This window comes from Xenia sp. Carnegie-2017, unplaced genomic scaffold (assembly GCF_021976095.1).
Source record: "Xenia sp. Carnegie-2017 unplaced genomic scaffold, XeniaSp_v1 HiC_scaffold_2, whole genome shotgun sequence".
Taxonomy (NCBI): domain Eukaryota; kingdom Metazoa; phylum Cnidaria; class Anthozoa; order Malacalcyonacea; family Xeniidae; genus Xenia; species Xenia sp. Carnegie-2017.
Window position 1 is genome coordinate 6,536,643 of NW_025813482.1, and position 10,759 is coordinate 6,547,401.

Here is a 10,759-nt window from a genome sequence, read left to right on the forward strand (position 1 = left end):
TCAACTTATTTTTCAACTGTTTCATACAAGGGAAACCCGCTCGATGTTTTTTGTTTTTAAGTTTGCATATTTTGAGCTTTTCCTACAGTTGCAATGTCAAAAATACTTTTACAGTAGAAATATTATGAAAAACTTGAAAAAGTATACAAGTTCCTCTTCAAAAAGTGGAAAAATTGACGTAAGAACTGACGTCCCGAACACGACGTCAAATCACCCATTTTCACATCCTCAAATCCACAAAAACGCCGTCCTAAACTTGACCGGAAACACAAGCACGCCATGCCAAGCCATTTTCACGTCCTCGTCGACGTCGCGTTGTGTTTGCTAAAGCTGTCTATTGTATTGTTTCACGACTCATGAGGTTACTTGAAAAGGTTTTGCAAGAGAGCACGTATTTAAACAAATCAAAAAACAATATTTTGATTGGTAAAGAACGATGATGAATATTTGTGTATTCAACTATACACGTAATGATTTAAGCTTGTCATTCTAAAATCATTAGGATTTGTACAATGTTAACTTTGCTTTTGTCAATTTGTCGTGAGTGCATGCAAAAGGCGAACCTTTTATCACTTCAGGTTTCATGTTTCAAAAAAAAAATCAAAATGTTCAAAAATGTTCACAGGAGTTTTATTAAAGGATTCTCTACATGAAAAGTTTTGAGGTAAAATATAGATGAATAAAACAATGAAATCAGATTGATTAAATTCACTTAAACGAGCAAATGAAATAATTCTGGATTCTTTCTACCACTTGAATTTTTGGGAAAATTCAGCCTCAATGTTCTTATAAGTTTGGTTCTTATATAAAAAGAGTGCGATTATTATTGATTGTCATTACATGCATATTTATCATTAATTTAATAAATTGGCGAAGACGTCGTGAAATATTAAAAAATGTTCTTCTCTTTTACCTCGAAGTGGGAGATTAGATTTAAAATCGAAATGATAAAAATAGATTACACGATAAAATCTACTGAGAGAAAATTAATCAACGTAATCAATATAAAATCCTGATTGAACCTTTTGGGCTACATCTAAAAAACCAGCCTCCTTTATAGCCGTAGCAAGTTCTATTCGAGTTCCTTTCCGTGCCTTGTAATTTGACAACATTTGATTGGATTTCTTTGAAGGTGAATGCAGTGTAGTGTTGTGGGCAATGTTGTCGATCTCCCACTTTTTGAATAAACCGGTGAGTATGGCAACTTTTTCCCATTCACCACATATTCTTTCAGCGATGCGATACAATTCCCTCGGTTCAAATGGACGATTACACACAGCAACAGCTGAGTCACAAGTGGGCTGATCTAAAGATATTATTCGGAAAGATATTTTATTTAAAAAGCGTTTTTACTTATGCAAAAGCTACCATTCTATGAGAAAAATATGAACCGAATTTTGTGTTTTATTGTTTCTTGTACATCTCGAAAAACTTTTATGGAAGTTTTGAAGTAAAAACTTATTTGAAAGTAAAACGACTTAAACACAGATGTTGGGGAAAAAGAACAGCGAACACCGAGAGACTGGATCCCAATAACACATCTAGTTGAATTTATATCAGATTATATAACAACATACACACTGGGAGCCCAGAACTGAGGCCAGCTTAAAAGGGTTTTTATGCATGTAACAATGACTCTCATACTCTAAGGTAGACGAGACTTATACATTTGATTTGGTCATTAGCCAAAATTCTTGTATACCTCAGTGTGTAAAAGTCATTGCTACATCCATAAAAATTGGTTAACATTTCAGCTAGGCTCAAATTTCTGGACTATCGATCCAATGCCTTTTCTTGTATGTGAAGTGTTCAAACAATGTTCTAACACAAAATACTAAATGACACTTCCAGAGATCTAAAATACAATATCTAGAGTGTTGTTGAAAGTGTATTTCTAAAGTGTCTTTCTATAATCCAATACTTTGGCTACGCTGCATTTTTTAATTTCATGCTGGAGTTGTTGCATTTTTGTTGCATTTTTGGAAATACGCTTTTCACTTTTCAATGTAAAAGTTATCAGGAATCATTTTCAAAACTAAATGACCGCAGGACTTACGTACATGAAAATATAAATGATCTTTATGTATAACACGCTTGCAGAAATTTGAGAGAAATTTTACGAACCTAAAGTCTTCTTTAAATTTTGTAAGCTCGGAAAATCAGACGAAGAAGAAGGGTCATTACCATTTGGCGAACTCACAATTGAATGACCTCCATCTGTAAAAAAATACTGCTAAGATAAAATAGAATTCGCAAAAACAGGGTTACCGTACAGGCAAGTCTTTATCTAAAATTGCACATGTTCTCATAAAACAGAGAAATTGAGAAAAACTGTAAAGTGAAAAAATTTTTACAAATATGAGCAAATAAAGCGTCGTTAATTTCAAACGATACTTGTTACATACATGTAGAAATTCAACATACAAAAGGAAACATTTACAATGTATGCAAGATGTAAATATCAATATACCACGAGAATCTTGTTGTGAGACAACACTAGGTTGTACAACAGGCTGGCCTTGTGTAGTAAATGGAGCAAAACATCCAGCTTCTTCATGATCACTGTTATCTGAATTTTGGTTTGTAGTCGAAGCGGTGGATTCAATTCCTGTAAATATATCGTTCAAAATGCAACAAATAGTTTGTATCCATTTTTCATTCAATGTAAATAACATACCAAAATGTGCTGCAGTAATTTATTTTGACTTACCCTAGATCCGCCACAGTTGGTGAATGACGTGTGGTGATTGATGACGATGAATGATAATGGTGAATGACGATGTTGAATGACGATGGTGAATGATGATGGTGAATGATGATGGTGAAAGATGATGATGAATAATGATGTTGAATGATGTTGAATGATGATGATGAATGATGATGATGAATAATGATGTTGAATGATGATGTTGAATGATGATGATGAATGACGATGGTGAAAGATGATGATGAATAATGATGCTGAATGATGTTGAATGATGATGATGAATGATGATGAATAATGATGATGAATAATGATGTTGAATGATGATGTTGAATGATGATGATGAATGATGATGGTGAAAGATGATGATAAATAATGATGGTGAATGTTGATGGTGAATGACGATGATGAATGATGAACATATGTCAATTAATTTAATGGAACAATTTAAATTAAAAGAACAGGGAACAGTTAAAAAAATTTAAGCAGGAAAAAGGCAATAAGTTTCCTTTCATGTAGAGAAGTAGAGTAACTTAACAAAATTATTTTTCATACTTACCGAGCTCTCGATAGACATTTTCCAACACAGAAGACACCAAAACTCCTCGATTTGCTTTTTGCCCATTGTCTAACGTAGTCCCACCAATTTTGTGTACAGCTAACACATACACTTCGCCTTTTTTACAGAAGAAAACAGGAGAACCAGACGAGCCATCGTCGGTATCAGCCAAATAATAAACATCATTCTCGTCAAGTTTACAAATGGGGGATGCACTAATTCTCTTTGGCTTCCCTTTAGGATGTTGAACAATATATACAATATCAGTTTTATTTTCATTGACACGTATTTTTTTTTTAGATATCTTTGAAGGTGTCACTTGAAATTTCCTCTGAAGCTCCTCTATATCCGCTTGCTTCACCCCAATAAATGTATAATCAAGCTCCTACAAGGAAAGAATAATTAGACAATACACAATCTAAGAAGAGAAAGATTCGGAGCGCATATTTACTTGCTAGACAAGCTCGGCAATTTTATATAATGCCAACTATGTGCGTATTATGTCTTATTAAGCCGTGCAGACAAATTTTTTTTGCTGTTTGGCCGCGTTCGCCGAAACGAACTTACAATAACGTCGACATGCGAAAGACAGTTTTTCTAAACCCGCGGAAATAAAGCAAAAACGTCTAACAGTTTCTTCGGAAAGAAATTATAAGTTCATGCTGTACTATCCAGGTTTGTTGCTACGTGCTTTCGTTTTCTTGACAGATACATCTCGTAACACCGGTGATATAAAACAAATTCTTTTCGATAAGACCGAATTAGAAAAAGCAATTGCCTGAACATGCCATCATGAAATGCCAGATTGACATGGACTAGTTCAATGATTATTTAATACTTAATTTCAGTAAAATTTGTATACATTTTATTATGGCTAGAACCAGTACCAAGCTTTTACCATATTTACCAGTCGCGGTTTATGGACAAGTAGTATGTAATCATCACACGATATTTTTTTTTTAATAAACACTTTAGTTATAGAGGTGAGTTGGTCTTATACAATCATACAATAATGGCTTTATTGTGCTGACAAGCCTGACAGACTGACTCAAACTTGGGATAAAACTTATAATGGTTTTTGTTAATCTATAGGAGATCAATGAGAAAGAATCAACAATGCTAAAAAGTACCTTATTAGTTTGAAAGAATATTTCAGGATCAAGATGCACTTCTTTACAATCCACTCTTCCATCAAATTTGAATGTTGCAAAGACTGATGCTGCAGTCTGTTTTTTGGATACGAAATGATTGTTTGTAATAATAACTGGTTTATAAACACTATCAATCTTAAATTGGCCAAGAAAACCAGTTGCTTGACTAAAAAAGCAAAAAGTTTCATATCTTTATCAAATTCATACTTTTCAAATAATCTCTATAGCTATTTTTACTTCAATTATCAAATTCTACAATTCACCCTGCTGACTTAAGATATTATTTGTATCATGAATTATATAAGGTGAAATTTTTGTAATAATCCCACATTTCAGCGATGTTCTCTTACTAGAATCAGTATGCCCTAATAAGGCATGTGAGGACCATTAGTTCTTTATTATATCAAGAAAAGTGTGATTTGAATTTACTAACATGAGTTCATTTAAATGGTATGAAGTTGAATAAGACCTTTATTGTTGCTAACTCAGCCTAACTGCAAACATTCACATATTGATTGATCACTTTTCCAGATGATTTTGGATTGTTTTGTGGCAAAGCCCGACTTATTACTCTGGCTATATTTGCAAATATTTTGATGTTTACCAATGGTAAGAATAATATATCTCAAAAGAAATGAATAGTGATTAAGTTCTGAAATTTACAAAGCCTGACTAAAGCAGGCTGGATAAGCCGTTGCTTTTACTATAGTTTAATTACTGCAACAGAATCAACCATTTTTACACAACTTTATGACTTTACACAACAATAATAACTTTTATTGAGATAAAATGTTGGTACCAACTCCTTCAAAGTAAACCATACTGTAAACATGTGTAATTTTCGTAACAACAATAACATAAAAGTTACCTTGGGCTGGTTTAAATCACAATACAATATAAAATGATCTAAAGTATAAAACGGAGCTCCGAATTGTAACGTTTGATGTGTTCTTACAGGAACAACAGGAAGTGAGAGAAAACGGTCGAGTGACTTTATGAAGTAAATATCAGAAAACCAAAAACGATATTGTTTAAATATATCATTAACTTCTATTAACTTCACTAAAGAAAATGACGAAACTTTATATTTGCAAATGCAGAAACTCTACATTTGCAAACGGCAGAAAAACTTGACATTGTCTTCAATTTAATAATTACATTGCAACAGTAAAATGAGATTGAACTAATAATTGCCAACAATTTTTGTGACTAAATTCTTCTCAAGTAATACTAATGATATGAAGTAATGTGTAAAAATTTGAAAATAAAGCAAATAAACAAACCGAATAATTTCTTCGCCATTCTTTAATACAAGGTGACAAACGGAAGACGCACGATCATTAAGTTTCGCTAACGGGACCAGGTTGCCACTTAAATTAGCTTCGTTTCTACCACCAGAAGCCATGCCAGATCAACTGAATAACTCATCAAATTCTTCAGGGTAAAAAGAAAAAAAGATCAATTATTGAGTGCACAACGGCAAACACATCCAACGATGTATAGATATACCATTACATCACTGGGTCCAAAAGGACGTCCGGGATTGCCCGGAGAGATTCGTTGAATGTCCGGGAATGCCCGGATTTCGAGAACTGAATTTGAGTAGTAACCAACGGTAACCAATGCTAGTATTAAGCGGAAAAACTCTAGTATAACATATTTACATTAATTGCTAGACATATTATTATACAAACATGCAAAATTTATTTTAAATTAACGATTTTCAAGCTTATTACTAACATGATTTCACTCCGCGCATTCTTTCTCGACACACCCGGGTATTCCCTGGCATGAAACGAATGTCCTGGGTATTCCCGGGAGAATGAGTAAAACACAATCTGGTAGGACCACATCAATTACCAGTGTTAACTACCGGCACAGGCTATCTCGTCCTCAAACTCATTCTGTTTCTGGGAATTGAGAACTAATCAGTTGAACTTTATAATTACATCGTTTCATAAGTATAAAATATAGTTATATAATATAAGACGAGCAAGCTTCGCGTCAAATTTATTTTATGTCTCAAAAGTGCCTTCCACCACTCATTAAGGCGAGAACGCGAATGTTGCTTATTGTCGAAGGATGTAAAATGTGATTTATTGATGAATTGTGTGTATGTTAATAATGAGCATTGTTATAGTAGAGAAGAAAAGAATAACTTTGTTTACTGCAAGAATAGCAAGCAAAAAACAGTCTTTTAACCATTAAATAGCAAAGGATATGGTTTTACTTACTCGAAGACCGTCTGTGACATAAGCTTTACACCGAAGTGCAATTTGTCACATTAACTTTATATTCTACGTCATGGCTAAAGTTCGAGATGGTAAATTTTTATGAATATCTCATCCAGACCTGGTCGAACAGCATCACATGGTTTGGCTGGAGTGAGACAAGAATTTTGATCATCTTTACAGAATTTTCTTTTTCACCGTCAAATGTCGACACATAAGCTAATTTCAGTGTCACGTTTTTGTCAGTTTTGGATTTCTGATTGAGAAAGTATACCACATTGTATTGTGCTTTAATTGTCCTTTAGAGGTTTTTGATTTTTTTACCGCCAAGTCCTGTGATGGTCGTTTTCAGATTTGATAAGTCAATGTTTCTTTGAGAGTCAAAACTTCAAGATCAATACCAAATTTTTATGATTTAGCTTCGTGGGAAATCAAGCTTCCTTGGAAATCAATCATTTTACCTTTTGAAATAATTATAAAAGATAAACGGAACTACGTATATGCATTTCCATTTCATTTGTATAGTATAAATATATGTATACAAGTAATACAACTGTGCTAAGATTGTACTAAGTTGGACTCCCAATTATAAAGAGGATATGAATGAAAATGAGTATTATCTTAATTTATACGATAAAAATAAGTATGTACGACAGAAATAAATTGTTCTGCGAGCGGAGCCCCAGTCTTTGAACAATTTATAGTGAGTTACGTTTACAACTCACTGCGTTAAATTTCAAGTACAGAACGCTACCATCTTTACGGTAACTAACAATAATTGATTCAACAGGTCATTCTTATCTTTACGAGATACGCACTTTCAGTCAGATCAAAGGGTGAATGCAGCGATGATAGACAAACACCACAATAATAGGATAAATTATTAAAAAGAAAAGAAATATGGAATTTAAAACAGTAGGGTTTCGACTTGAAATCATAGTAGAGATATCCGTTCCGTTTATCAGCAAGTTCCCGAACCAAGCAGAACTTTTAATATTGCGAGACAAGTGTTCAAAACTGAACCCAGTCGCTGTGGCATCCTTCATATTCCTTTTAACTTCATCTTCAATTTCGCGGCCATTCGAACAGAACCTCAAAGCCTGAATACAAAATTCCTTGGAAAATTCGACGCAATCTTCTAATAAGAGGGCATAGCGATGTGGAGCAGCGCGTATGGCACAAATTTGGAAACCACTTGGACTTATTTCTTTGTAATGGCCAATAAAGAAAGTGCGTTTTATTTTCTCTTGGATATCACGGAATAAAGAGAAACGCTTCCGAATTTTATAGGTTCTCAAGCGCTCGTCATCGTAACACAACTCAAAAGTATGGCACAATACTAATTCGGGGACATCAAAAGGTGTTTTAATAACGTCTGTTATCATATCTTTAAACGAAGAATCAAGGCCAGCTGGCACACATAAAACGAAGCCATGCCAGTTCTGGGAAATACATATAAAGATATCAAACTCAGAATTTCCTCGTGATGCTAGACGTTTAATTGCGGCAGCGTCGTCTTGCTTACAAGCGCGTACAATTTCTTTGTCAAAGTCTGCCACATTGTTCACATAGTATGCCAAAGGATCTACACTCTTCAAACTGCCTTCGACCATCTTATCAGATCATAGAAGTTTCTCATCTGAGACGATGACTGTGTGTTGCTATAACAACACAGCAAGGTTTTCCGCTTCGTTCAAGTTGAAACATGAAATGAAATAATGAATACGAGATCATGTCGCTGGAGCCTGGAACGACATGCTCAGATAAAATAACAAGAAAATTGCAATTTGTTATCAGCATGTTGAACGTTTTTAGGCCCTAATTTCACAATGGTTGCCTTAACTAGGAAGAAAAACACAGAATGTTGGTACCAGTTATTCAACGTAAATCGAAATGCAATCAAAACTCATAAACATGCTTGAAAAACTAACTAAATTATAGGTCGAGGAAAATTCATAAAAATACTGATCATTTGTTTTGCCGCTAAATACGCCAATAAAAGAAAACATAACACTATATATTATTTTGTACCCACGTAAACTTCCTATTCACTTCTCACTGAAGATGGGGTGTAGAGAATGCCAAAACATGTTTCCTTAAAAAAATTTATCGTGTATTTGAAATGTCTTAGAAACGTATACTTCGAAACAGATGTAGTTTTCATAACGAACAACACAAAAACAGCTTCCATAATTCAAATTGTGTTTGGGTTTCCCGACACGAACAATTTTTGGAGTGTGGGCGCCTCACTGCCCAAGCCAGTCCAGTAGCATAGCCAGTCCGCTAGTTATGTCTAGCAATTTTTTGTCCATTCTGATTTCTACTCTTGTTTCTTAATTAATAATATACATGAAAAAATTACTCAATTCTGATTGGTTAAGAGCAGAGCAATTTATCGTAAATACCAGTGCAAAAATGTGAAACACAGTGCAAAAAAAAGAAGTACAGTGCAATTTCTTCTTGAAAAATGCGCTCCTGATTAGTTAGTCAAGCAAAGAAATGATGTGAGAGCCAATCAAATTAAAACATTTCAAAAGCGGGAAAGTTAAATGATTATAAACAAAGCAATTACAACGGCTGGCGTAAGTTTTAAGTAAATTTTCTTTAGCGAAGCAGTTTACAGTTTACCGTTTGCAAGATGTTTCTGGTCGAAAATAAAAACACTGCTAAAAGTAGATACCTTGCTCAAGCTGCGTGTGCGGAAGCTATGGTGTTGTGAAAAGTAATATCCGACGGAATTAAAAAATACGAGCAGGTCGATCGATGGTTAAACATGCTGAAGTTAAAAATCAACAGAATTGAGAATTTTTTCATGTATATTATTAATAAGTAACTAATAGCATGGTTTCTCGTGCAATTAGGAAAACAAGCACTCGTGAGTTTTTCAAAGACTTTTCAAGGACTCGAGCAATTTTGATAGTCTTTGTAAAACTCACTCGTGCATCTTTTTCTCATATTGCACTCGAAACCATGCTATTACGTATACAAATACTCGTGTTATAATCTATTGTCCCTCTTCCTTAAATAAAACCAAATTGCAATTTATCCATTATCATCCCTTCAAGCACCTTATCTACACTATTCATGGCAGGCGATATAATAACTACTTTTTAATACATCCCAAAACTCATTGCATCCCTTTCCCCATGAAAAATGGTACTAGAAAATTCAACTCCGACTAATCTCGTATTCATTTTCTATGCCAGACACATTCAACATACGCAGGTTGTTTACTGATGGATACAAAAAATTTATGACGGTGTTAAACCTCCATCCACCAAACCCGCTGTTGTTACACCTTGACACTTCTACATGGCTTATATCCTCCGGGTACAAAGGTTTGCTATAAGTTGAACAATGCCAAGGCAGTGACACATACAATAGAACCTTTATTGATGGACCGAAAACGAGATTTTCTGTTTTCAGAATTTACTTTACAAGAATTCATCTCATAAAAGAAAGTAGAACATACAAGGAACTGCAAAGGTTCAAACCACTTCTGCCTTTTCGACTTATAATTTAAACCAACTCTAAGCATGTTTATACGTTTTTTACTAATTACCTTTTACAATGTAACTTTCTCCTTAACTCTCTCGTGTTGAACAAGAGCCTCCTTATACAACAATATCACTCTCCCATTATGAAGGAAAGCATCGATGGGCTTCATGGAAAAAAGGGACCATCTACTTTGTTATAATAGTCTCCACAAAGATGACATTTAATAAACCAAGCAATTTGTATCGTCTAAATTGAACCTCGTATTGAAGAATTATGTTATAAAATTTTGATTCATTTAAGATAGTAAATTTCCTTTTACCTTGCAATATTTTCATGATTCAATATAGAAAATAACTTCTCTTCTCGAGTAATTTTGCCATTAAACAGCACACTTTTCGTATTTAAAGGAATTCTTTCGATTGCATAGAGACAGCCGTCCAATTTATTACGTACCTAAGCGTATATATGGCATTTCCAAATCACGTACAAAATTTCCTTCACATGACCAAATTACCATCTATTTAAACGATGTTGTACGTAATAAAAATTTACCTTGACAACTGAAGCAAAGCCTCCTTTTTCCCAAGTATTTTCAACACCTCAAATTCATTCTGAA

General features: G+C 34.0%; 2 protein-coding genes across 2 annotated transcripts; both read right to left on the minus strand.

Moving 5' to 3' along the window:
- Window positions 1-608: 608 nt before the first annotated feature.
- LOC124440465 lies at window positions 609-5,943 on the minus strand. The gene is made up of 6 exons (XM_046990857.1): window positions 5,698-5,943; window positions 4,394-4,580; window positions 3,264-3,648; window positions 2,471-2,608; window positions 2,125-2,217; window positions 609-1,306 (listed from the first exon to the last, which is right to left on the minus strand). The coding sequence occupies exons 1-6, from the start codon at window positions 5,817-5,819 to the stop codon at window positions 987-989; spliced, it is 1,245 nt and encodes a 414-aa protein (XP_046846813.1). The 5' UTR covers window positions 5,820-5,943; the 3' UTR covers window positions 609-986.
- Window positions 5,944-7,146: 1,203 nt separating this feature from the next.
- Window positions 7,147-8,301, minus strand: LOC124440619. The gene has a single exon (XM_046991023.1). The coding sequence runs from the start codon at window positions 8,256-8,258 to the stop codon at window positions 7,470-7,472; it is 789 nt and encodes a 262-aa protein (XP_046846979.1). The 5' UTR covers window positions 8,259-8,301; the 3' UTR covers window positions 7,147-7,469.
- Window positions 8,302-10,759: the final 2,458 nt, after the last annotated feature.

Excerpts from the sequence above, each read along its gene's own strand:
- LOC124440465 (XM_046990857.1), bottom strand. The coding sequence starts at position 5,819 with ATGGCTTCTGGTGGTAGAAACGAAGCTAATTTAAGTGGCAACCTGGTC. Across the intron at positions 2,609-3,263 it reads AAATGTCTATCGAGAGCTCG|GAATTGAATCCACCGCTTCG; the intron begins GTAAGTATGAAA and ends ATATATTTACAG. Across the intron at positions 1,307-2,124 it reads AAATTTAAAGAAGACTTTAG|ATCAGCCCACTTGTGACTCA; the intron begins GTTCGTAAAATT and ends TAATATCTTTAG.
- LOC124440619 (XM_046991023.1), bottom strand. The coding sequence starts at position 8,258 with ATGGTCGAAGGCAGTTTGAAGAGTGTAGATCCTTTGGCATACTATGTG.